We start from the raw sequence: 27,009 nt of genomic DNA, 5'->3' as shown, positions 1-27,009 counted from the left end.
CCTACTCGTACTAGAAACTCCAGTTCCCTTCAGAGGAAAGCGGCAGGTTTTAGGAAGAAACACCAAGTTTTGTGGCAGCAAATTCAGCCCCGCCTTTGCCCAGCAGCGGGGGGAACGGGCGCTCGGCTCCAGCATTGAAAGCATCAGAGAACGAACAGCGTGAGATCACGTCACTGACCAAACGCCAGCAATTTACTTGCATGTTTCTATGCTATTTGTAGCGAGTTGTTAAGAGTCCATCTAAACCGTGATGCAGGAACTGGCCCTCGTCTGCCTGCTACCACGGAAGCTAAATTCAGTCAAACAAACGGCAGTCGGGGTAGTCCTGGCTGTCTGGCTGTCCCACCTGCAGGTGCTAGATTCTGACCGTGCAGCTGTGGCAGTTTGGTTGTGAGAAACCCAAGTACGGAATCACTTCTTTTTCCTGTTCAGGAGATGAGGTGCAGACACTTTCACTTTACCAGGAATATTTCTTGACAAATCAGTATCCTACAAAACATTAAAGACACAAAATTGAACGCAGCAGAAAAGCATTTACAAACATCCTCCTCACCCCTGCTACTGCCTCCGAGTCTGTTGGCAGGAGCTGATGCACCCATTTCTGCCAGCTTTCCCCCAAAGTAAGGCTGACGTCAGGCTTCTGCTCTGGCACCATGTTTTATTAATGAAAGACTTACTGGTTTTCTGTGCAGCTTCCACACATCAGCTCCATTGGGACGGGCTGGTTGGGTCCACAGGTCCCTAGGCACTGCCTGTTCGCTTCAAGGTCATTAACCATTAATTGTGTTTTTCTAGCAGAGTGCCACAAAAAGCCAACATCGTCTGCTGCTATTCAATGTTTCTGATCAGTGAACTATTACAGGCCAGCAAGCAGCTGTCACAGGGCAGTCTGGGCTGCCTGATGAACGGGGATCACCGACATGAAATCAGGACCAAAAGACAACAGGCAGTGCAGGCGGGAGCGAGGGGACTGCGGTGCGAACGGCTGACCGAGCCGCAGGAGACGAGCACGGCAAGGAACCTGCCCTCTCCCCAGTGACAGGTACGGGAGTGCTGCTGACTGATGGGGCCAATTTGAGAAGGAAATGGAGGAAATGGCAACGAAAACTGCATCAGGTAAGCTAAGACCTGCCTGAGAAGAGAGACCACAGACTTCCCTGGCCTTGCAGGTAAGCGCCTTGCAGGGGAAGAGGGGCAGGCGAAAGCCTGCCATGAGTGGCGCAGCAGGACACTGCCTCCGACCCGAGCTGAACCCCCAGTGCAAGTGCCTGCCCCTTCCACACACTGCCAGCGGGAGCGAGAATTTCCCCTCCCAAAACCAGAGGACTTCTTGGAAGGTGATGCTTTTGTCAGATAGATACGTTATTTTAGATCAAGAGCGACACAATACAGAAACCTAAGGCCCAATGACACTGGTGAGGCTCCATTCCTAATGACTCTTTCCAGCCTAAGCAGTTAATCATCCCCCGGAGTAGAGAAACACAACACTGCTGAAAAAAAAAAAAAAAAGCAATAGCACACTTGGTTTTGGAAGTATTTACCCCCAAAATGGCACTAGTGGACATTTTGCTACTGCTGTTACATTTGTGCAAGAGAAACTACGTAGAAAAAACTGGTCACCTTTACACTGCGGAACAGGTCTTTTTCTCTTGCACTAGCTTCTTTGGATTGCATAAAATTATGCAAGGCAATCTTTGCAGCTGCAAAAAAACAGGAAAGATTTAAACAGTATGTAAAAAAGTGCAAGCTTCAATAGGTAGAGCACTGGAAAGGACTGAAGTGCTTTAATACAGTACCTTTTCCCTTCTTTTGGGTGCCTGGAGTGAGCTTGACTTTATACCTTTCAAAAGAAAAGGTTTCTGTGAGTAGTATGCAGGCTCCCCTCGACCAGTGCAGGCTGCTGCCAAACCCTTCCCACAGAAAGTGCTGCAACTTACTTATAGTTCATCATCGCTGTGTAGGGAGCACAGATGGGAACAGCAAAGAGCAGAATATCCTCAGGGTGTGGCTGGCCCGTCAGGGAGTCCAGCAACGCCTCGCCTTCCTGAACGAGCAAAGGAGCTTCACTGTGAAACCAGACGGCATCTCTCCAACCCCTAACTACTGGTTTCACTGGGGGCAGAGGCCGAAGGGTCTCCCCTTCCAGCCAAACTACAACAGCAGCTGCAATCCCATAGGTACCCTGTGTCAGATCTCATGATGGGGTTACCGAAACGTACCACACACTGGCATTGAATTACCAAGCCGCGACTCGTTACTGACCATCTTTGATTACTAAAATCACATCATTTGAAACAGGATGGATCTTAGTTTTAAGTATAGTTACATCTTCACAGGGTCACCAAAAGTTTCCCCCTCCAGACAACCATTATCCTCCTTCATTTTAAGAATTTAATGAAACCTACTTATTTCAAGCCTTGGGCAACACCCACACAGCCTGTAATTACAGAAAACTTTGAAGCAATTTTTATGTAAACACACTTCTAAACTGAAGAGCAACTTGCACTGCATCATATTGTGCCATCCTCCAGCCTAGAGCCACTATCACCAGTGGGGTGCAAACACCTCCAGAGGCAAAGGCAAGGGACAAACTTCAGTTTAGCCAGCCCCTACTTTCTATAGGGAATGTATGTGATAAGCAGGGTAGGAAGAAAAAAAAGAGGTTATGTGTTTTTTTTTAAATATGAGAAAGCTGAGTTCAAACAGTCACGGGCAAGAAGGGGACTTCTAACAGCAGAGCTGTGACATTCTGGAGGGCTCAGACACCAACCAGTCCCAGCCCGCTGAAACCCTGTGCCTCTGGTCCTGCTCACAGGGAGCTGCGTGCTGCAGCAGGGCCCGCCAGCTTCGAGCAGGAATAAAGCCTTTTCCTCAGCACTTATCTGAGCTTCAAAGAAAGACAAGCGTTTTACCTCAACCCCCGGCTGATCCTGGTCTTGCTCCTCCTGTACACACAAACAAAGGAGACATCAGAGCTGAAATGAGCACACAACTGCTTTTTTTCTCCCCCAGCCCCTGGAGAAAATAAATTCTTTTATCACCAGTACACAGAAAGCCACATTCTCACAGCAAAGAGAATTTAACTTATTTTAAAGCAAAGGTAAGAAGAGCACTTTTATGTGGGTGAGGGGAGGAATATTTCTTTCAAAACTCTAATTTGCTTGGCACACACCAAGCTGGGAGGAGAGAGATGGACTGTGATTCAGAGATACTGACTCACAACAACAGATCTGGAGAGCGCTCGCTTACATTTCAGCTGCACCGAGTGGGAGGTGTTGACTTAACTGGATCCTCGGCAGCCTGGCGAGGCTCGGTACTCCTCTGAGCCCTCATTCTGGCTGTGCTGGGAATGCAGCGTGCACACAGATTGCTGCAGGGTTTTCTGCTGTTTCTGGAAACTGATGGGCTCCCAAGGCCGTGGCATTAGGCACAGTGTTCTCCACAGTGCCCCAAAACCAGCAAGAGCTGCCCAGGCTTCCTGACAGAACATTGCTACCCAGTGCCAGTAGAGAGTGAGAAGGGACAGACGCATGGACAGGAGAGGAGAGGAGAGGAGAGTGTGTTGCTCACCTTCTCATCCTGCTGCTCCTCCAGGGCTGGGTCCTGCAACTCGTGCAGCAGGACTCCCACTGGGACCGTCTCCTTGCCCCTTCCAGCACCACAATGAGCAGCCTTGGGTTTCTGCTGTTGCTTCTTTGCTGGCTCTTCTTTTGTCTTCCCCTTTTTCCCTTTTTTCCCTTTCTCCTCCTTGTTTGACCCTGCAGACTGTGGTTACACACAGAGGTGGTCAGACCCAGCAAGCCAAGCGACTGCACCACAGGGGAAGGCAAAACTCCTCTCACTCACCCCCAGCAGCTTCATGATGAGCTCCCGGTCCTCCTCATCCTGGTCCTTGTACTTCTCCTTCATCTTCTTCATTTTACTCTGCAGAAGAAAGCACACCAACAGCTTTAGAAACAATGATTTTGCAGAGTTTTGCACCCACAGACAAACACCTAGATGCTAACCCCACATGCACTTTCCTTCCAGGTCTCCTGAACCTCTTTCAGAGCAGTTCACCAGTAACCAAGAGACTGTGGTTTCAGCGAGGAAAGCACAGGGTGCTCAATGCTAACAGACCAGCACCATCATCCTGAAACCACTAAGAGCACCACCAAGAGTCTAAAACTATCAGGCAGCCACAGATGTCTGACAGGAATCTGGAATTTCTGTCCACACTTCACATGGCAACAGCTCAACCCATGGGTAAACCTGGTGCCTGCCTACCTTCTGGCCGCGCTTGATGGGCTGAGGGGCCGGAACACCCTTATTGGTGTTGGGAGCAGGGGGAGGCTGTGTTTCCGTCTCTTTCTGCTTCTCTTCAGGCGGCTCCAAGTTCTCAGAGTCGTTTTGCTGCTTCTTTTTCTTCATTTCTCTAAGGAAAACAATCACTTGACACACTGCCTCTTGTTGTGACAAGAGAGGCCGGTGCTCTCCTGCCAGCTTTACCACCCTGCTTCCCTGCCACAGGGCTACGGGGAAACCTGAGGCATGTACACTGGAAATAACCCCTCCTCAGTAAAACACCTCGAGCCCACGAGTACACAAGAAACTGTTTGTTCACAACCAGCACTCCCAAAGGACAGGAGCAGCCGCCATCCCACAGGCAGGACCCACACTGGAAATGCAGGACAAACAATCGACATGGACCAGCCCAGACTGGGAGATGCAAGACATGCCCTGCGCCCAGGTCCTGGAGAGGGAATGGGGAGGAGGCATTCATCTCACTGCAAACACAAAGAGGCTCTCACCTCCTCTCCTTGGCAGACAGATGCCTTCGCCCCTGGGGCTTGCTGTCACTCTAAGAAGTGAAATGCAGTTAGACCACACCATGTCCAGCAGCAGTTCACACTGCTCTTTGCCAAACATCTGAGCTGGGACCTTACCAAGTTGGGTTCTTCCTCTTTGGGGACGATTTTCTGCAGGGATCTGCGGGGAGATCAAAATGGAGCTCATCAACAGATGTAGAGCAGCTCAACCACGGACTCATCAACCACAGCCCAGACATGGGCTAACTTGGTTGCACCGCTTTCAGCTTTCTAGTTCTTGAAAATCACAGCTTTGGTGAATGGAAAAGGGCAGCAATACCAGGATTCAGTTTACAAAACAAGTCTTCAGATCTCTGCCAGCTTGTCTCACGCACACACACAAACAAGCAACAAAGACAGCCTGGATACAGTATGTGCTAAAGGAACCCCTGATGTTCAGCTTCCCATGCACACAGCCCTGCTCAGCTGTGGTATTCCCTGCAGAGCTGTCTGTTTCCACCCACTCAATCCCATCTCCTCACACTCTCTGAGGAGCACCACTTCCAGGACACAGTGAGATGAGCTCATTTCGCAGCCACATGCAGAGCAGTAACTCAGCATCAGCTTGGCAGAGCAGAAACAACTCATGACTCAGTTTCTCAGGTCTGAACAGCTCTGAAAAGAAAACAGGGGCAGCCATCTCCTCAGGAGCAAAATCAGTGCATGGTGGTCAAGGGACGCTTAGGCCAAAATAGGGAATAGCAGTGAGGAAAGAGCCAGATATCCCTGTATGCATGTGTGTGTGTACTTCAGGAGGGGGGTCCAAAGCAAGCAGCCCACAAGGAAGAGCCATGCAGGAGAATGGCAGGGAACGGTACACAGTGTGGCTGTATTCCTGCAGTACAGGCTTACTGCCCTGCACTCTGCAGAGCTGAGCATCGAAAGAAGTGATGGCAACTCCTCACAGCCCTTGTCTTGGCAGCATTTTAACAGTATGGAGATCCTCAGAAGTGCCCACATGGCTGATAAGCGCAGCTGCTTCTTCACTTACCTTTGAGACTGAAGATGCGACAGGTCGATTGTTGTATCTGGGTAATTTACCTCTTCCTCCTTCACTTCACTCTTTGACTCCAGATGTTCCACTTCATCTTCAGATTCTCCATCATCCTCTTCAGAGTCACCCTCTGGTGCAGGAGGTGTGTTTACTCTTCCCTGGTCAAGGTCAGCAACGCCCTCATCACGATTACTCTCAGACACGGCTTCCACATCCTCTGGTGCTTCCTGACACTCTGCTTTTTCCTCTTCGTTGCTGCTATCTCCTCCTTCTGGGGCACACAGGTGAGAAAAACACAGTTCACATTAGAAACGACCAAACTGACCCATAACACAGTGCAGGGAACTAAATGCCAAATGCCAAACAGTCCCGTCTGTCACCAGTGCACACAGCACCCCAGTCACATCCACTGTACCTAATAGCTCCACTTCTTCGGACACCAGTTCGCAGGCACTGCTGGAAACCATTTCTAGATCCTCATCCTGTACTTTGATCTTCCTTTCTTCTCGGTGTCTCCAAACACAACTTTCATCCACCTAACAACAGAGGCATCTTTACGTTAGGCCAGTACCAGCTCCAGTGATGTTCACTAGCCCATTCAGAGAACACCTGACTCAGCTTTATTCCTTCCCTTTGAAGACTTTTTGCCATTCAAAAGGCAAGAAAACTAAGCCAGCACATTTAAACCCAAGTCTGACGACCTAGAATGTACAGCTAGTGAGGAGACTCACATAGCTGCACAACTAGCAGACTCCCTAAACATGCATATGCTTCAGATACAGCTGGTATAAAAACCCAGCAGAGGTAGTAATGTTCACCAGTGTCTGTTGGTTTCAAATAAAGACAGTGCAAACTGGGGAAAAATGGAAATGAAAGCAGAGTAATTTTCAGCAAGTATCATTTTATGGGATTTGTCCCAGTGGGAAAAGAAGTAAATGGGAATATACTGATAAGCAAGAACCAGAAAATAAGCCTCCTACAGCTCAAACCCAATTAGAAAAGCCAGCAGGAGCTGCACAGAGAAAGCAGTACCTTAAACAAGAAGCTAAAGCCCATCATCAGATAGGAAGGTGGAAGAAAATTCTTCTTCCCTGAAAAACAAAGGCAGATTCTCATGAGGAGGTTTAACAGCTATGCTACATGATGTATTTTCAAAATTCATTTTTATTAGCGGCTTTAGGCTACCAAAAAATTACACTGGAGCTTGTTCTGTCTCTTGGATGACAACGGAACGGGAGAAACTCAAAAGCAGTTTAGCCCTGGTCTTCTGTCCAGGACCTCAGCTAGAAATGCTGCTGCAGCTGCCTGATATTCAGTCTAAGCCACTCAGAAGAGATTTTCAGCAGAAGAGCGGAATCTGTTGGCCGTCACGGTGAGGGGGGCAGCTCAGGTGACTGCCATTGCAGGACAGCCCAGCATCTTCAGACAAAATGCCTAACATCTAATTCACATCGTTCCTTTGTATCTCACCTCGGATCATGAAGCTTCCAGTAGTGAGGTATTCTCCTGTAGGTGCAGTTTTAGAAACCTAAAAAAAATCATGATAAACTCTAAAGAGTATCTGTCATAAAAGGCCAGCACTGTGTACTAACAGCACTAACAAAAGCAACATTCAAGCAAGCTGCATTTTAACTTATGGGAACAGTCTGCAGAAGGACTCCATTTCCGAGGGGTTCTTTCTGTCCTTTGTAGACTATTTTCCTAAGAGATGTTTCAATTCAATCACACATTATTGGCACTACGTTTTAGAAGTCCTGGGAGAGTAACTGGGTTATTCAGGAAAGAAGAACACTAAAGGCACTGCAACTTTCAGTTTGATATAATCTCTACACCCTTACACTTGAGCTGATTGGAACCACAGCAAGACTGCAGTTAATATACAAGCTAGAAGCCCAACTGAAAAAAGAGAACTTCATTTTCAATAAAAGTCCTTCCCCTCTGTTAATAAGAAGCCAAACCTGCAGCATTTCCTCTATCATGTGCAGGTCGTATCAGAAGTCACCCCTCCACCCCAGCCCTAAGTGCAGCAGAGCCGGGGGAACCCACAAGGAACTGTATCAGTCAAAAGTTTCACCCGCCTCCATCAGCTCCCACACAGAGAAACTTTGTCTGCAGTCACACGCCAGTTCCTTCAGATGTTCTGTCTGCAAAGCTCATGCAGGAGTGTCCTTACCTGGTTGTGGGAGACCCACCAAGCACTGGTGACAACACGGGCTTCCCAGGCAGCGCTGTAACACAAGGCCATCGTGCCTGCCTCTGTCAGAGTTCGTGGAGGGATTGGTTCACCTACAAAGTAACGCCCAACACATTAGCGAATGCGATCCACGCACAACAGATTAAATTCTCCAACTTCCACACACGCCCTAATCCAGCGTGTGAGCTTTCCAGGGGCCCTGGGCAGAGACAACATGGCCTGGCTAAGCTTGAAGGCAGTATGGACAGAGCAGAAGCAGTTTCAGCAGCTGCTCTTCACAGCTCCCCAGCAGAGGCTGAAGCCAGCTGTGCTATTGCTCCTTCTTCAGCTCAGCTCCATGAGCAAGCAGTAACTGTGCTCCTCACAACGCAAGGCCAGCTTCCACCACCTCCCAGGAACGGGGCACAGGCAGGGTTTGCACATCTCATCTCCCATGAGATCCATCTCACCGCATTAACACTTCTCGGCTGAGATCAGCACCCTCCACCAGCACCCAAACTGCTTATGCCACCAATGAAAGTCTCAGCAGGACTCCAGTCCCTGTGGCCAGCAGCAAGCACTTGCACCGCTGCCTCTGCCAGTGACTAACACTTGTCTCTGTGAGCTCACCTCCATTGCTCCTTCCCACCAGGAGCTCAACTGAGCAATTGCAAGCAGCCAGTCATGGCTGGGAAGCAGCAGCACTCAGTGACAACCTGCTCTTGGAAGGTCTGATGCCTCTCATCCTAAAGGAAATGTGTGCTGGAGCTGAGTACCACTGCGAGGGGGGAAGGCAGCTCACCGGGCTGGGCTCAGACATGCAATACAGAGACTGCCAGTTCACAGTGTTCCCAGGCTTCTACGAGTCCCTGCATCAGCCCCACACAAAGTACCTGATGGGTTCTTGATCACACAGCTTGTGGCTCCGTGGAGATCGGCATGCACGTATATGTCCCCTGGAAAAGAAGCAACTCGAATCAGTCATATACATGGGAACTACACAGATCACTCCACTTAAGGTGAAGGTTTCTAATGTTTATTGGAAACAGCTATTTTGGCTGCAAGGAGCAGGATGGGAAGAGGATACAGAAGCCTTTTAGTCCATCCCAGTTGCCCCAGGGAGAATCAGCTCCTTTGGTGCTGTCTGTCCAACCTACTCTTATCCTACAGTGCTGGAGGGTCCAGCCTCCCAGCAGACCCCCCAGCACCCCACAGACAACACATAGTGTCTAGGACTCACCATCACTAAAGTCCCCTCTTACCTAAGACCCAACTTAAGAACAAAGCAGACAGACCTTCCCGTGTCATTCTTGTACATTTACAAAACTAGAAAGTAAGAGAGAAACCGATATACTCCACTTAATCAGACTCACCCGGTTTAAGATACCGCTTTACAATCAGCTCATTCTGCTGTTGATCTCTTCCAGCAATAATAAGGTAATTCTCAGAACTAATGAACCACAGGAACTTCTCAAACCTGCCAAATTACATCAATCCATTGTGTGAAAAACACCTGGAACTAACAGAACATTTCAGAGGTATTTTTTTATACCAAACTCTGAAAATATCCATCTTAGCATCTACAACTTACAAAAGACACTGCAAATAGTTTCACATCCATCCATATGCCTGGGGCATAAAAACAAGGCACAGTACAAATACGTCATTGCCAACAATACTTTGACATGAAACAAGTACCATCACCACAAAGTCCTCCTATTTATTTTTATTTTAATAATTCAATTATTAGACTATAAAAAGCTTTGAGTTCTTGTTTTGATTTTTTTCAGTTTTTTGTTTTTTAAATCTACTGCTACTATTTCAGATATTGAGCTGCCAGAAAGTAACAGTGAAGTTCCCTATTTTCACTAAGCCCATATTCCTAGCTGTGTTAAAAACAAAAAACTCAGCTAAAGTACAAGTCCATGTCCACTGAAAGGAACTTTCCCAGGCAAAGGCACTAACAGGATCAAGCCAGCACCTTCAAGAAGCAGCTGTAAGAAGACTCAGTACAAAGTGTAGTGCTTAGAAATCATAATTAACTCCACTTCTAAGCTAGTGAAAACTCAGCCTGACACAGTCCTCCTAAATTTGCACACATTCACAGTACATTAGATAATGACAATGAAACTGTACTTGCCAATAGACCTTTCTCGCCTTCTGAATGGTAGTAACTGTCTGAACTTCCCTCAGTGTCTGCTTCGTCTTCTTCTCGGCTGATTTGAATGCCTATTTAGACAGAAAGCATGATCACAATCTGCCAGCACAGGAGTCACAAAACTGATAACTGAACAGTAGGAAAGCTGGTAGGAAATGTCTCTGAACTTTTTCAGAGTGCAGGCTCCACATACTGCTACTCACAGGCCCGCATTCCCCTCATATGTGTGGGTTAAGATAGCTGTCCTAAAATCTTCATAAATCTTCGCCCTGGATAGCTGCCCCATGAGATTATCAGCTCTTTGATCCTGAGGATTTCCACTGATTTTCCCCTCCTACCTCCGTAAGCACTAGTCTGTCAGTACCTCCACCTAGCACCTGTCTTACATGTTCAAAATGCTACTGGTGGAAACCAGATGACACGGCAGGGATCTGCAATCCTCTGTTCAGTCAGCTTAAAAGCTCAAGAATGAAACAACCCTGCTTGATTGTTTTTACCTTTCATGTCTCATTAGGACTACCCAGGCCAAGTTAGGATTTTCCACTGATCAGTGACAGGGACTTTGCTTTTAAATATCTTCTAAAAACAAAGAAAAAATACCTTTTCTGCAGCTTCTACTGTCTTCTGAGTTTTCTTAGCTGCATGTCTTTTGTGATCATAGTACCTGTGAAACACAAGTTGGTTTCTGTCTGAAATCCCAGCAGATTCACTCATTTTCAGAATGTACTTATCACATTTGCCATTAGCATTCAGTTTTAAGAAGATATTTTTTTTTAGCCCAGATCTTCAGCTTAGTCTTCACCTGAGAAAAGCAGCCAGATGAAGTAAGTCCCCTCCCCTCCTCAGACAGACAGAGCACTGTGTTTGGGTTACTATGCAGCACAAGTAGCCATTCTGTTCCATGTGTCACTGTGCAGAATTGTACTCAAAATTAATTTAATGTGGTAGCTAGAGACTAGCTGCTATGCAACAGTGAGATATCGGGTTTGAACCAAGAAAATGCACGTCCTAGAGCTCAGGGCAAGCTACCCATGTCAATTTCTAACTTTTATTTTTAAAAAGATAAACACAGAGCCCTTCCTATGATGTTATCACTGACGACTGCAAGCATACAGAAACTTCTACTACCAAAGCACACATTCAGTGTAAACCTTACTTTTTGGCATTGGCATATGCAGACAGGCTGAGATCAACATCAACTAACGACGGTTTGTTTTTCTGAGGTTTCTTCAACTGTTTGTTTTTATTCTTTTTCTTTTTTCCCTTTGGTTCTTCCGTTTCTTCTTTCTCTAAATTAGCATCCTCCTCCTCCTCCTCCTCTTCAGATAACACATATGGGTTCCTAAAAACACATGACATCATAGGATTAAGGTAAGAGAACTGGTTATTTTTCACCCTTAGTGCAATGCACTCTTACTTCTACTCTCTCATGAAGACTGGAAATGGCCTAAGGAACTCTTAAACCATTTTCACCGTGTGGCCACAGGAAGGCCCCAGGATGCCTTACATGCAAGCCTGTTTATGTCTTCAAGTCAGCCAAAGTTTGGGTTGGGGGGCAGGGGGGGGAGAAAACAAAAGCTGAAGTGAAAGAGTCCAAATTTTCCAGTCCAAGGAAGTGATGTTTTCCAAGGCAATTTTTTCTATCAAAAGGCACACATCCATGCTATCAACCTAGAGAAAAATCTAGACTTAAAACAAAGAACAGTTCCAAAGATCTGCTTCCATAAAGTAAAAGAAACAGAAGACAATCTGTCTGTAATTGCTGCATGAAAAGAGAACAGTTACATCATTATACTGACACATTGAACAGGACAGCAATGCGCTGGTTTAAAACCTCAAAAAATATCTGCTCCACTGTTTTCAAAGAGGTATGCTGAGCACACACTAGCTGGATTTGTATTTGCTTCTCGCCAGGACATTAAATCCTGCTAGATACAGCTGTACTAAGTCTGTGTAGCAAAAGGTGAAGGAGTAGCATAAAATAATGTTCTCATAAAGAGAAAGAGATCTCCGTAGTCCTCTGTAATAAGGATGCATGATTCAGCACTTGGTGGATGGACTGAACGGTTTGATCAGCAAAGTGATCATTACTCGCTACTACAACAGACGGAGGAGACTGATAACACAGTTACCAACATAGAACTCTCTCCTGAAAGCAAGTTTATTCTATACACTAACATTTCTGAAAGTGAGGTCACTTAAAATTGTTACAGCTGTCATACCAAAAGTTCTAGCTATAAAAAAGAAATCCTTGCCTTTTTATCTCTAACATCCTGATATAGTGTCAGATCAGGTTTCTAAAGACACTCCAAATATTGCCTCACTGCCAGCTCTCTCATCAGGACTTCTACAAGAACCAGCATCAAAACTTGCAGCTCACAACAGCTGCAATCTTGAACGATCAGCCTTTCACTGCACTGCCGTTAGCAGTCAGCAGCGTTGAAAGTGGCGGGATCTTACGGGAATTTTAGATCAAAGAAGAGTAAATCAGAGACAGTTAACTGCTGACTGACAGACTGGAGCTTTGGACCTACACTGCTTTAGGACACCTTCCAATGTTTTATAATATAGTCAGACAGACTAAAAATACTAAACCAAAAGCTATTACAGCAACCAAATTACTATTATTTTTGAAAGCAAAAAAGAAGGCTCTCTGCTCACAGAACTACGTTCTCTTCATGCTGCTGTAAGAAAAACTGAACGATTTAAATGCCAATGCACAAGCTAAAAAGATACCTGTCTCCTACACAGCTCACACAGTCAGTCCTACTTGCATTTGGTACAGGTGATCTGCAACATACTTACCTCAGCAGCATTGTGATATGATTTGTCTGAAGCTTTAATTCTTTGATTGCACTTGCAACGGGGTCTCCCTGGGCTTGAGCTTCTTTAACAATCGCTCCAATCTCTGTCCAGTCTATCTGGTTGGCTAACGCACTACGGACCACCTGGATGGCTCGGTCAACAATCTCCAAGTTCATTTCTATAAGTTCTCCTTTCATCTTATCAGCTTCCTTAAGGAAAGAAAAAAGTTTATACCCATTGAAGCTAAACACACACTCAGCCATAGTTTAAAAAAAATAAAAGCAGTAATTAATATTGAGATGAAATCCAAGAATGGCATTGAAGTGATCACATAGGACAATGGCCAACTTGACTCCTGCAAGCAGAGCAGCACAAGCCAATTTTGGCAAGAGAGGTACAAAGCACTCATAAGGGAGCAGAGCCCTGCTGGGCAGGCCTAGGCTCCCTGAGGGGCTACAGGGTGCTCGCTGACAGCAGAAGGCTTCACTTTGGGATCTAATGCTGACCGCAGCAATGCAGACCAGCAGGTACAACACTTCAAGAAAAATTACGTATCTTCTAAGTTAAAAAAAAATCTCAGTCTCACCTGAGCTTGCTGAAGAGCTTCTAGTCTGTGCTCATGATCCCTACGGACATTTTCAAGTTTCTTCAATGCTTGTTTTTCCTTTTAAAAATAAGTGAGATGGAAAAATATAAATACAAATGGCATCTTCTTACCTAATCACTGCAAGACACTCAATAGAGCATTCCAGCACAGAAAAATACAGCAGCGTAAGAGATGCAGAGTCTCCAAAACACCGTTGTTAATGCTATTACTTGTATTCCAAGCAAAACCAGCTGCTACATTATAAATATTGAAATCCACTCCCTGACCACCACTGACTCGGCATTTTCACAGCAAAAATAAGGAATGACACCTCCCTCGCCCCAAGCTACAGGAACTAAATGAAACATTTGAACCTCAGAGAGCCACCTCAGCTGCCCCACACTCTTGGATGACAGCATACCTGCTGCAATGCTTTCAGATCAATTTTCTGTCCCTCTAGCTTGGAGTAGAACTCATCTGCTGCCTGCAAGAGAAAAAATCAGTTTTAAGAATCTCCAAGTTGCACTAACTTATACCAGCAACAAGCAGGCAGAGGAGGTTCCGCTCAAGAGAGGTGGCTGCAAAGCACTAGAAGAGGAAACAAATGCTAAAACAGGGTTCAGTAACTTCCTCCATTTTACCTTTGCTTGAGATGAGTTCAGCAAGACACTCAAGCATATGTCTCACTGCAAACCAGGGGTTATGCAGACGTAAGTAAGTAGCCAAACTATGGCCTGCATTTTTTGCTAAGAAATGATGAAAAGAAAGCTGCTGTTTGACACAGCCTGCTCTTCAGATTAAATGATTGCAATGACAGACCTGTCTGCCCTGAATTCCTGCTGCTCCAATAGGTCAGTTAAAAAAAAAAAAAAATCCACAAAAAACCTAGAAAGTATGCCTAAGAACTGCTCCTGGTGTTCCAGTTGCCAGACACTGTGCTTAAAACAGAAGAAGAGGAAGGTTTTAGGCTGCTTAAATCATCAGTGCTGTGAAGGAGATGACAGAAATTCAGCCAAGAAGCAATGCAGGAAAGCAAAATGGTAATTCTGGAGATCAAGGTCAAGAACAACACGCAGTTAATGATTTCAGATGTTAATGAGTCAAGGACCAGGAAGGACAACACTCAAGGAAATACTAAATCAGGTGCCTGAAGTTTTCAAAGCAGTAACTGGAAAAGTATAAATGTGATGACTGTGACGACTGTTTGCCTCCAGTGATAACTCAGCATCTGAACTCTCCACTAACAAAATGTTTGACCGGGACTGATAGCAGCCACGCTCCTTACAGGTTCAATACACACCTCCACTCAGTTGCACAGGCCGTATTTCAGCTACAGAATCTGAGTTAATAAAGACAACATTTCTCAGCAGTAGCCTAAAGGCCCTGTTTTAGTTGGCCTTTTCTGCATAAAACATTTATCCATAAAATTAATCATCTCTTCCAAGGTCTATGTTTTCATTAACAATTTCTGCACTACATTTTAAATACTCTTTTTAGCATCAGTCAATTAAAGCACTTAAGTACAGTATCAGCAAAAGCACTGTACCTTATTGAATGAGTCAAATTCCAAGTACGGACATTTTGAATGTTGAGAAAACAAGAAAGGATGAAATTCCTCATATCTGTAAAATACACATTTGATATTATCACCTGAAAACTAATTTATGTTATGCAGACTAGTAGAAAAATAAATACTTCAAATATTTACGTGTAGATATCTTCTGCTGGTTTATCTGGTTCCAGACTTGGCTTTTTCTCCTTTTTCTGGATAATATAACCCTAAAAGAATACATAAATATGTCATCAGCATTTCTTTTTGAAAAGGATTCCCCCTATCTCGGCAAGGCAGCAAGTTTTAGGTGCTAACCCACTGATCAGCGTGAAACAGTAAATCATTCTAGCAGGGAGACCTTGTGGCAGGAGCAATGTGATTGACTGAGTAAAGCCCTGACCGCTTGCTTGTCTTGACTCCAACTTCTTCCAGAAAAAAAGGTGAACCTCTCTTACAAACCTCAGGACTTCCCTACAGCTTATCACACAAATGCAGTTTATCTGCAGATCGGTGTTAGATGCTACTAAAGCACAAACGCAATTCTCACAGAACCTACATAATCTGCTTGTAAATTATTTAATTGCTGCACATCTAGTGCAAGGAAGAAATTTTTATTCCCCACCACTACCTGGAGCCCAAGCTCACAGAATAAAATCTGAAGCCAGTAACACCAGGAACAAGTATGTGCTGAGCAATACCCACCTACCAGTTTAATTCTGCAATTCCTGCATAAACGATAACCAAGTTGCGCAATGGAGACCCACCTTTCCACTGAAGTTGTCAGTTAGCGTCATATATTCTTCTGCTTTCTCTAAAGCAGCAAGCACTTTTTCAATATTTTCTAAACAGAGAGGGGAGAGGAGAGGAATATTTTAAAACACCTAGAACAGAAAGATATTTTTACATAAACATAGCACAACAGCAAATCAACAAAAGACCCAGGCAACTGCTCTTCCAATTAAGTGCCTGAAGCAACCTATCCAACTTAACCAAGTTAAGTAGGATTCTAGCACGTCTCAAAAATAAAATCACAGATATCCTTTACCCCCGGTGCTTCACTACAGCAATTACTGTTTGTTTTAAACAGGAGCATCAGTACGTATTTTACATTTGGGGAATTTTTTATTAAAAAAAAATCTATATAGGTACTTCTAAGACATAATTTTCAAGTTCCATGAAAAAAAAAGACCACACAAATGCTAACACTTCATAAAAATAAAACTGCAGAGGCAAAGTATAAATCAGTAGCTGTGAGAAGTTATTTGTTTGTTACAATGTTGACTTATTAAGCACCATAATGCAGCAGGAAGTAAAAAATCCTTTTGATTTATGGCAAATATAAACCACACAAGAAAAATAAGACAACAGAAAAATCTACTCTGATTTTACTACACAAATCCATAATTTCCCAATAAATGTAAAGCTGCTACTTTATCAAATCCCCATGTTTGTTATAGATAAAGGAAGACTTTGATGCTAACTCTTCTATACCGGATTCTTGTAAAATATCCCTTTACATCGCCAGAGTTCACCTGACGTTTAAGGTAGTATCTCATTACAAAATCATTTAGACTATAGGAGGAGTCTGATGTTTTAATTCTGATATATGCACAGTTCAAGAGTTTTAATGTGAACAAGGTTCGTCCCCAACGTATAAACATTACAGTATATAACCATATGGTCAGAACTACAGGTTTAAGGATTACTCATCTCTTTGGAAAAAAATACTACATAGACATAAAAATTATCATGTATGTAGTACAGCCTTTAAAATATTATTTCCTACATACCTTTACTTTCCATATGCTGATCTATTTTGACATACCCAGAAAATCCAGCTTCTATAAGGCAATGCTCGATGAGAGTGGCTCCATAAGCTGTTAAAAAAAAAAAAATCATCATCTGTAGAAAACATTCACAATGAAATTTGTATTCACGCTGACATTAAGAGAAGTGTTTCAACAAGCTAGGGCTGTGAAACTACAGCCAATCCTTAGAGAGGCTGGGGAGACCGAGGGAGCTGTGGTCCTAAATTCAGGAGGCAGACCCCAGAGAGAGCAGATGATCAGGTTTCCCGCATTGGCCCCCTCAGAAATGCTCGCTGGCTGGGCAGAGCAGCTGGGCCTCAGCTCACGGCTGACAAGTTCTTACAAACTTAAGGATGCTTACATTCATCTGGAACTGGGAAAGGTCTAAGATAGAATGAGGATATACAGGAAGGATGGGCTTCTGTTGGCCAAATGGAATTAAACCCTTACATTTAAAAGGGGGTAGGAAAGATTCTGAACTGAAGAGTGTAGGAAACTCAACAAGGGTGGCAAACCACCTGGCTTGAGATAAGGTATTACAGTATGTGAAGTCATACAAACTCTGTAGCTTCAAATAAGGAACTAGGAAAAAGCTGGCAAAGCCAAATGTGAAATGAGTGACAACCGAAACAGATACAGCCCCATTTGAACAGGGCGTGGAGAAGCAGCAAATGAAAACAGATATAAGCTCCTACAAAGATCCTTAAAGACTGAGAAAGAAGATGGGGCCATGGAAAACCAAGTTTAACTAAGAACACTGAGAACAAACAAAGCAGAAACATGAAGGAAGGAAGACAACCACTGATACAGTGCCGCATCAAGCTTAGAATGACGCAGATGACCTTAGAGTAGGCGAACAGGATCTCAAGAGTCCAAACAAATTAACAAGATAACCACTTGAAAAAACCCAGCACAATCCCATGGGAATGAAAACCCAGGCCTACATCTGGGACGTCCAGTATTAGGGCTACAGTATTAACTGCCTGAGCAGGGCTGCTGGTCACCCTAATGGGCAGAGGGACAGCCAAGAGATTGTGAAAGCCAGACACAGAACAGCTAAATCAGGTTTCAATCATCCCAGCCTGGCTGGACAGATGTCCTGTCATGGTACAAGGCTGACACTAAAATTTACCTGGATCCATGCTAGCACAACAAAAGCCCAAGAAATCTCTTACTCTCAGCTCAAAAGGGAAGATTACATAAAGCAAGGAAGCTTCTTAGAAGGAAAGAAATTAAGACAATCAATAAAAGGCAATGTCTGCAAATAACCCACAGGCTATTTAAAGATGCTATTTTGGAGCTTCAGAACAAATGCATACCACTTATTAAACAGTGTTTCGGAAAAATCCAAGGATGGCTGGCACAACTAAACATCAGCTTAAGAGATACTGTTAAAAGCAAAAAGTTATCTGAAGTTGTGTCCCTTGTGTAAAATGGGAGACCACACTCTGGCAGGTGAATGTAAAACACAGGAACACTGGCCAAAATTAATCTTAAGAAAATCTGAAAAAAAACCACCAAGATTAAAATTAAAGTCTTTTCCAGATATATCATAAGCAGGAAGCCTGCTAGAATCAGTAGGTTCAAGAAGTGATCAACATGCAAAAGGAACACTTGGATATGACAAGAGCAGGAAGACTAAATTAACATCTTGAGTTTCATTCATAGTGTAGGGACACAGGGAAGCTCGGGCTGGAATGTTTCTCTGCAGGCAGTATGTCAGAAAATCTGCCTCAAATCCAGTTGTCAGAAGAGGTGATGGATCCAACAGGCAAAACAAGCAGCAGCAAATCCGCAGGATCATGTGGTACTCAGCCAGGCGTTTAAAAGAACTCAAGGACAGAGATGCCAAACTCTTAACAGTAGCTTGCAACACCTCTCTTGCCTTAGCAGCAGAGGCACAAGGAGGTTAATGCACTGGCAATTTTAAAAAGGGACTAGAGAACTATCAACTCTTTTTAGCCTAAAGACTAAAAGTAGCAGAGAGCTTTGCACTAGATACAGAAGAGCCAGCAGAGTTTTGTATTTTGCATCATAACGCTACCAGACAGTTAAAAAGCACAAAGACAAGGGAGGTCAAATAGATAAGGTCTGCTTGGATCTCCAGAAAGCATTTAGCAAAGCTCACCCCAAGGCTCTCAGAGAAAACAAGCTGCCACTGGATAGCAGGATAGTCCCTGCCTGGATTAGAACCTGGCTGAAAGACAGGAAACAGGTAGGAAGTATAAACTGTCAGCTTGCACCCTTGGAGAGAGAGGAGGAAAGGTGAGCTCTGCGGGGACCTGCTCTAGGGCCTGCACTGATCAACATGCACCTAAGTGATCCAGGAAGGGGGAACAAAGGGCAAGGGGCAAAGCCTACTAACGAAACACAACTCATCTAAGCAACAAAGACAACAGCCAGCTGTGAAGAACTGGAGAGGACCAAGCAATAGTGAGCTACTAAAGAACTGACACATAAACTCACTGTAAAACAATATAAAATTATGTACATGTGTATCGTGGTTTAACCCCAGCCAGCAACTAAGCACCCCGCAGCCGCTCACTCACTCCCCCCACACCCAGTGGGATGCGGGAGAGAATCGGAAAAAAAAAGGTAAAACTTGTGGGTTAATAGAACAGAAAGAAAATAATAATAACAGTAATAAAATTACAATAAAAGGATTGGAATACACAAAACAAGTGATGCACAATGCAATTGCTCACCACTCACTGACCAATGACCAGTCAGTTCCCGAGCAGTGATCCGCCCCCCTCAGCCAACTCCCTCCAGTTTATATACTGGACATGACGTCACACGGTATGGAATACCCCTTTGGCCAGCTTGGGTCAGCTGTCCTGGCTGTCCCCCCTCCCAGCTCCTTGTGCCCCTCCAGCCTTCTTGCTGGCTGGGCATGAGAAGCTGAAAAATCCTTGACTTGGTATAAACATTACTTAGCAACAACTGAAAACATCAGTGTGTTATCAACATTCTTCTCATACTGAACCCAAAACATAACACTGTACCAGCTACTAGGAAGAGAATTAACTCTGTCCCAGCTGAAACCAGGACAATGAGGAAAAACTATCCTACTTATGCATATGCCCAACCCATCATTTCTTTTGGGAGCAAGACCTGACAACAGATGGTTCTGTGGAAACATAAGCTCAATTGTCAGTGAACACAAAAGAGTCAAGCCATGTGTTGGGAATTATTAGGAAAGGGATAGTGAACAGAACATGGGAAATCATGCCACAGTATAAATCCATGGTGCACTTCCACTGTGAATGTTAGGTACACTTTTACTTACCCCGTTTCAAAACAGGTAGAGCTAGAAAAGGCACAGAGAAGGGCAAGAAGGATCATCACAGGCTTGGAACAGATTCTGTACAAGGAAAGACTATGTAGGCTATGCAGTAGGCTGGTCAGCCTAGAAATTACTAAGACTTGTAAAATGAGTGGTGCAGAGTTGGTAAATAGGCAGCAACTGCTCACCTTCTCTTCAAATCCAATACTAGGGCACCAAGTAAAACTGGCAAGATTAGTTTCGGAACAAAAAAAGGATGTGACTTTTCATGGGACATGCAAGCAAGTGGACCTCTTCACCACAAACACTGTAGATGCCAGAAGTTCATACAGGTTCAAAAAGAGCTTTGGTAAATACATGGAAGGAAAATCCAACCCAAGCTATTAAATACAAAGATGCCTGCTGATCAGTCATGGGAAGTCTCTAAAACATGAAACTGCTGTGACTGAGACTCTTCCAAGAAAGTACCAGTGTGCCTGTTAGGGCTGGTGACCAGGCACTGGCCCGAGGTTAAGCTAACTGCGTAGGACGTGAGGAACTACAGGTCGCAACGTGAGAAACTGCCGGACGCAACAGTTATCAGCGTGAGAACTGGCAAAAATTAGAGAAGCAGCAGAAGGGATAGCCCGGTTTCACAGGTGGTTAAGGAGGAGTGGGGTGAGAAACAGCCAAACTCACACAGTAACTGAAGGGAAGAATTGTGGACCTTTCAGAGCGGAGCCTTGCCAGGCCAGCTGTGCCTGGGTAATCAGATCAGTAACACTACATAAGGCCAAGGTTACCTAGATAACAGTATCAGAAATACTAAATTCAGCTCTGGATATAGCAAAACGGGGAACAATGGGGGAAAGTAATGAGCAGCAGGTTGTTTATTTAGGAGGAGACCAGCATGGAGAAGGAGAGGGACAAGAGTGGTGAAAAAGAGAAACAAGAAATGGGGAAAGTAATACTTAGTTCCACAAATCATGTGATTTGAGCTGTTCAGAGGTACCTGCCAGGCAATCCCATGCTTGATTAACACTGCCAAATCAGGAGGATAAACAAAACTTGTTTTGACTATGTCACACAAGTCAAATTTGCTTCTATGGTCAGGAAAACCAGGGCACAGGGTGCTTTGCCCAGCTACCAGAGAACACCCAGTGGACATACCAAGCATCCTGGATTTACCACATCAGTCGTCATTCCAGGGACTGGCGGCACTGGCATCCTCCAACCACTTCCTAACAACATCCTTGCCCTGACTTTACACTTATATCTCCTATTCGGTACCACTGAAGACAAGACGCTGTGCAAAATGCACCAAGTCAGAGCTCTAACAGAGCTACTCTCAGGTCCTCATCACTGCAGGATCATGGCAAGGCTCATCTCTTTGTGCAGTTGGCTTGGAATGAAAAAAATCTACTCTGTTTTCAAAGGCTTAGGTTTTTTGTTGTTTTTCAACACACATGAAAGCAGACTGTCATGAACAACACCAAAAAAAAAAAAAAGACTGTTTGAAGTTGTTCAAATTCTCAGCATCATCTAAACATAATGCATATTGACCCCATTTCATTTTCTAATAAAACACAATTACTTACGAAGATGCGGGTTAAGAGCCCTCTTCAGTTGTTCCCCTTTGGGTGCATTTGATATCATTTCAGTTAACCTGCAGAAGATAATGGAGAGTTGCAATGTCAAAGAACAATGGGTTTTAAGACTACATTGTATTGCTTAGAAGCTACAAAACATTTTCAGTTTTAAAAAAAGAAATGCAAAATGCCCTGTAATATGCGAAAAGACTACCCAAAGACATGCTGCCTTTGACAGTCCCAAGTAATTTGGGTTTATTCCAATATATACACCGTTTAAAAGCAATTACCTTTCCAAGGTTGGCAGAGGTGCAGGCGCTTTTGCACTGTCGACTGGGTATCGTTCCCGAACCGCAAATCTGACATCATCCGCTTCATTCGTGCGAAACCTCAGAATGTTTAAAATGATGTATTCATGGTCTGTCAGGACAATGTTACCCTGCGAGCACACCATAGGGGACCATCAACAAAGGCCATACGCATGTACTTGCTTACCGAGGACATGCTTGGAGCTTTGCACTCACCCTGTCGTACAGCTCAATAATCAGGTGATAAGCAGCTTCATCGCTTCCAAACTGGAAGTCCACAATTCTGTCTATACCCAGCTGTTTTACACTGACAAGTCTTCTGGTCTTTAAATGCTTACGGCACTGTCAATAATGAGAAAATGTCTGTGAGATGATGCAAACAGACCTGCTTGTGACATTTTATACTGAAATACATTCTTAGCTATAGATCCCTCCTGTAACATTGACTACTTCTTACTTCATACAGATACCATAAACGTAAAAATGCCAATCTTGGTAATAGAGAGACAAGACAGCTCTTAGCAAAATAATACCTTGACATTTATAGGTAATATAATCATTCCAGATTCTTAATGTTGAGCCATTTTTGCCATTAAAAACTGCTATTTGTTTAGTTCAACAAGTGAGCAGCTAGTTAAAATTCAAAAGGTTTATTTTACAAAGAGAACCGGGATTATCCCTGCATCCATATATGACGTGGAAAGCCACCCTGAAGAACCTTTGCTGAGTCATTTCAATGAGGCCATGTCCAGAGGTGGTGGGCTAAGCAGATTCTTAATGTTGAGCCATTTTTGCCATTAAAAACTGCTATTTGTTTAGTTCAACAAGTGAGCAGCTAGTTAAAATTCAAAAGGTTTATTTTACAAAGAGAACCGGGATTATCCCTGCATCCATATATGACGTGGAAAGCCACCCTGAAGAACCTTTGCTGAGTCATTTCAATGAGGCCATGTCCAGAGGTGGTGGGCTAAGCAGACCTGTGTGACTTGGCACTCAGGTTCCATCCCTGGCTATCTACCTGCAGGAACACAGCCTAACAGCTTCCAGCAAGATCTGAACCCTCAAAGTCCAGCAGACTGAACAGCAGGACTCTATTAAGATAGGGTGCTGCATCCAGGGCCTAAAATTTGGACAATCCAACTGAAATCACAAGGACTTTGCTGGAGTAAAATTCCAAAAGATCTGGGTGACCCAGAAAATGTCCAGCAGATTAATATTAGTCTTCATAAATTTACATTTTCATTGTTTCAGGCACTAAACATCAATGATGTGACCCCAGATCCACATTGGCTCTTCCCTTGTCTTCAGTCACCCACTTGATCAGCATCCACCAGGCAAATCCTTCCACTATTTTCTTCTGTCTCAAATCCTTCCACTATTTTCTTCTGTCTCCAAGGACAGAACATGAATGTTGCTTTCTGATACCCAGCCACCTTATCAAAAAGAAATTGTAGGTTAGTTTACCTTCATTGCAAAGCCAGATGGCATCATGTTTTTTGGCCACTCGAACTCTGTCGTGTGAATGCGTATACCAGATTCAAGCAGCAGCGTGGCCTTGCAGTCTGGTCTGTTAACAAAACAAACACTCACCACTTGGCACATGAGCAGCCACCCCTTACCACACACCAGTTTGCACTGGAATGAGACCAAAGCACTGCAAACCAGCGTCACACTATCTACAGAAAACACTGTTGCCAAAACTGGTAAAGCCCATCAAACAGCTCCACTGACAGTGAAAGGACATCTACTTTTTAAAGCTTACGGATAATTTGGCCAAGCAAAATGCTTGGCATGCAATGGAGTTAAAAATTCTCCGACACAACTGGAGGCAAGCAGATGAGCAAGAGTCCATCTCAGACACCACCAGAGTGCACAGGTTAGTGACATGATATGAGCCCTACCTCCCATTTGGCCTGGGCACCAGTATCACTTACTAAGTGTTGCTCTTCGCTCCTCCAACTCCTCTCTTCCCTCCCCACAAAAAGAAACTATGACATTTGTGTGTTTTTACACTAACATCTTTGGCCTTTTGTATATTTTCTGCAGTATTTCACACTTCATATGCTATCTCCCAAGAGCTTCCTCAGTAAAAATTACTTCATGCTATCAAAGAACGATAGAATTTCACTGAAAACTAGTCAGAAAAGCCACACACCTGTCAACAGAAACTACAAATACAAAAAAATCAAGTTCTCATATGTACAGTAACAGCATAAAGAAATTTAAAGACATTCTTACTTTTGAAGGCGAATAAGATACGTCTTATTATCCACATCATAAACATTGTTTACTCTCATTCCCAATAAGCTGTCAAAAAGAAAATACATGCTTTGGAGAATACGATACACAAACCACACAAGTGGCTGAAAAAAAATCCCAGTGATAATTAAAATATACAGAAGTGCAAGTTTTGATAAATTACCAAGCAGTAACCGAAGAGGCAGCAAAGGAAGATTAACGGAATGAGCTGGAAGCTGAACCACCAAAAGATGAAGAAATTGCTATTTATGGATCAAGTGCAAAAAGCTAAACAAGTCAAAGCAAAACCAGCCAGTGTAGACATCCCAGCTGCAACCAGACAGCTTCTGGATCTCCAGCACAGGATGGGGGCCAGGCTGCCAGGTCCTGCAAGCACTCCTCTTTGTGGCAGGGATGCAAAATTTCCTGGTTATACTGGAGCACTTTGGTCCTCCAGGCTAACTTCTGCGTCACTTGGGGAGCCCATTGCCAGCATGGGGCACTAGTATTCCCAGTAGAAGCACAGAAATGGCCTGGGGGGTCAGTCTCGTCACCATTTTGTTCAGCATGGGGCTGAATATGCAGATTGCCCTGGACACCAGAAGGGTATGAGGGCTCCATGGCGCACAGATGCGAGGAGCATTAGAGCTTCTCTGCTGGGTGGGAGAGTAGACGACAGACCATAGCCCCTTCCCCGTGCGAACAGGAAAGGGAGAACACTCAATTGCTCCCCAGGGAGAGCCTGGGGGACAGGAGCAGGACAAGGAAGGGGGGAGCAAGTGCACCAGGCCTTCCCTGATGGTGTGACAGGGGAGGCAGAGAGAACTCTGTGCTCTACAGCAGGAAGATGTGCTGGGGGCCACACAGGCAGCATCAGACAGGCCCGGTGCTGCCCCATGGTGCCACAGCACATGACAGAGGGGCAGCCCACCATCCACAAAGCATGGGGCTGGACTCCCCAGAGGAGTCTATGCGTAGCGGTGGCAGAATCACCTCAGAACAGGACAGTGCAGGGCTGCGCTCCCTACGATGGCAACACCGAACGGCGCAGTGCGGAGATGCACTGGAGCACAAACCGGCAGTGCAGCACCCACAGCACGGGGGACTGCGGCTGTACAGTGCTGAGAGCGGGGCAAAGCGGGGAGGGGGGCTAGGCAGGACTAAGTCCTGTAGGGGAGCAGGGCCGAGCAGAGGCGTGCAGAGCAGATGAGGGGGGGTTTATGCCGAGGGGCAGGGCGGGGGTGTGCGCGGAGCTGGGCTGCCGGCGGAGGTGAGGGAGGCAGAGCCGCCCCACACAGCCCCGGTGCCATGGCGGGCCGGGCCCGGCCGAAGGGAGAAAGACGCTACCGATCGGGCCGGGCCGCGCCTCCTCGGGGTGGCACCGGGTGGGAGCGGACCCCGCGCCAGGAGGCAGCCCGGGGGGGTGGCGGTGGGCTGGGGGGGCGAAGCGGTACCTCTGCCGGAGCTCGGCGAGCACCGCGCGGATGTCAACGGTGCTGAAGCGGGACTTCATGGCGACTGCGGCGCCCGCTCCGACTGACAGGACTCCCGCCACGCGCCTGCGCCACCGCCCGCTACGGGTCGCGCCTCGCGCCAATTCGCTCCGCTCCGCGATCCTGCGCATGCGCCCGGCCGCGGGGCCGAGCGGGAGGAGGAGGAGAAAGGAGGGCGGCGGTGTCGGCGCCCGGCCAGTAGGGGGCGGTATAGTGGCGGGGGCATGTGTGAGTAACAGCGCGGTGTCGGGGCGGGCAACAGGAAGGCGCGTGTCCTCTGCGTTACCCAGGGTACGGTGCAGTGGGTATTCGCAGGCGCGATCGCGGTAGTGATCGGTGGGGGCGGGCGGGCGGTATAGCGTCGGGGGTCGGCGTGAGCAAAAGCGCGGTGTCGGGGCGGGCAAAAGGAACCCGCGTCTCTCTGTGTTGCCCAGGCTACGCTGCAGTGGCTATTCACAGGCGCGATCCCGCTACTGACCGGCACGGGAGCTTTGACCTGCTCCGTCTCCGACCTGGGCCGGTTCACCCCTCCTTAGTCAACCTGGTGTCCCCCGGCTCCCCGGGACTCACCATATTGATGCCGGCCTTAGCGCGGACGCCCGCTCGGCATAGCGCACTGCAGCCCAGAACTCCTGGGCTCAAGCGATCCGGCGGGCTCAGCCTCCCGAGTAGCTGGGACTACAGGCACGCGCCACCGCGCCCGGCGCTCACCGCCCCGCGCTGCCGCCTCTACTGCCGGCACAGCGCCCGGAGGGGACGGCTCGGGCCCCTTCTCGCCCTCCTCGGGCCCCTTCTTCCCTCCTCGGTCCCCTTCTTCACCTTCTCAGCCCCCTACTCGCCCTCCTCGGGGCCCCTTCTTCCCTCCTCGGTCCCCTTCTTCACCTTCTCAGCCCCCTACTCGCCCTCCTCAGCCCCCTTCTCGCCCTCCTCGGGGCCCCTTCTCGCCCTCCTCGGTCCCCTTCTTCCCTCCTCGGTCCCCTTCTTCACCTCCTCAGCCCCCTACTCGCCCTCCTTGGGGCCCCTTGTTGCCCTCCTCGGGGCCCCTTGTTGCCCTCCTCAGTCCCCTTCTTCCCTCCTCGGTCCCCTTCTCACCCTCCTCGGTCCCCTTCTCGCCCTCCTCGGTCCCCTTCTTCACCTTCTCAGTCCCCTTCTCGCCCTCCTCGGTCCCCTTGTCCCCCCCTTCTCGCCCTCCT

The 27,009-nt window shown here is 46.1% G+C and overlaps 1 protein-coding gene across 1 annotated transcript; it reads right to left on the bottom strand.

Annotated features, from left to right (window-relative positions):
• Positions 1-160: 160 nt before the first annotated feature.
• On the bottom strand, positions 161-25,878 carry NEMF (nuclear export mediator factor). Its single transcript, XM_052783679.1, has 33 exons — positions 25,778-25,878; positions 24,324-24,392; positions 23,550-23,652; positions 22,302-22,427; positions 22,068-22,216; positions 21,787-21,854; positions 16,906-16,992; positions 15,880-15,956; positions 15,272-15,342; positions 15,110-15,185; positions 13,985-14,047; positions 13,564-13,641; positions 12,978-13,186; positions 11,329-11,514; positions 10,773-10,836; positions 10,155-10,243; positions 9,388-9,491; positions 8,908-8,970; positions 8,015-8,127; positions 7,312-7,369; positions 6,874-6,932; positions 6,257-6,377; positions 5,839-6,112; positions 4,926-4,968; positions 4,791-4,840; positions 4,267-4,414; positions 3,847-3,924; positions 3,571-3,765; positions 2,913-2,945; positions 1,938-2,044; positions 1,797-1,840; positions 1,621-1,700; positions 161-489 (listed from the first exon to the last, which is right to left on the bottom strand). Exons 1-33 carry the CDS (start codon positions 25,834-25,836, stop codon positions 412-414), a joined length of 3,222 nt encoding a protein of 1,073 aa, XP_052639639.1. The 5' UTR covers positions 25,837-25,878; the 3' UTR covers positions 161-411.
• Between the last annotated feature and the right edge of the window lie 1,131 nt (positions 25,879-27,009).

The sequence above is a fragment of the Harpia harpyja genome, chromosome 3 (genome assembly GCF_026419915.1).
Source record: "Harpia harpyja isolate bHarHar1 chromosome 3, bHarHar1 primary haplotype, whole genome shotgun sequence".
Classification (NCBI taxonomy): Eukaryota; Metazoa; Chordata; class Aves; order Accipitriformes; family Accipitridae; genus Harpia; species Harpia harpyja.
The sequence above is the reverse complement of the archived record's forward strand: the minus strand, read 5'-3'. Positions and strand labels throughout refer to the sequence as shown.

Excerpts from the sequence above, each read along its gene's own strand:
- NEMF (XM_052783679.1), bottom strand. The coding sequence starts at position 25,836 with ATGAAGTCCCGCTTCAGCACCGTTGACATCCGCGCGGTGCTCGCCGAG. Across the intron at positions 6,378-6,873 it reads GCTTTAGCTTCTTGTTTAAG|GTGGATGAAAGTTGTGTTTG; the intron begins GTACTGCTTTCT and ends CTCTGTTGTTAG. Across the intron at positions 2,045-2,912 it reads AGGATCAGCCGGGGGTTGAG|GAAGGCGAGGCGTTGCTGGA; the intron begins GTAAAACGCTTG and ends TTGCTCGTTCAG.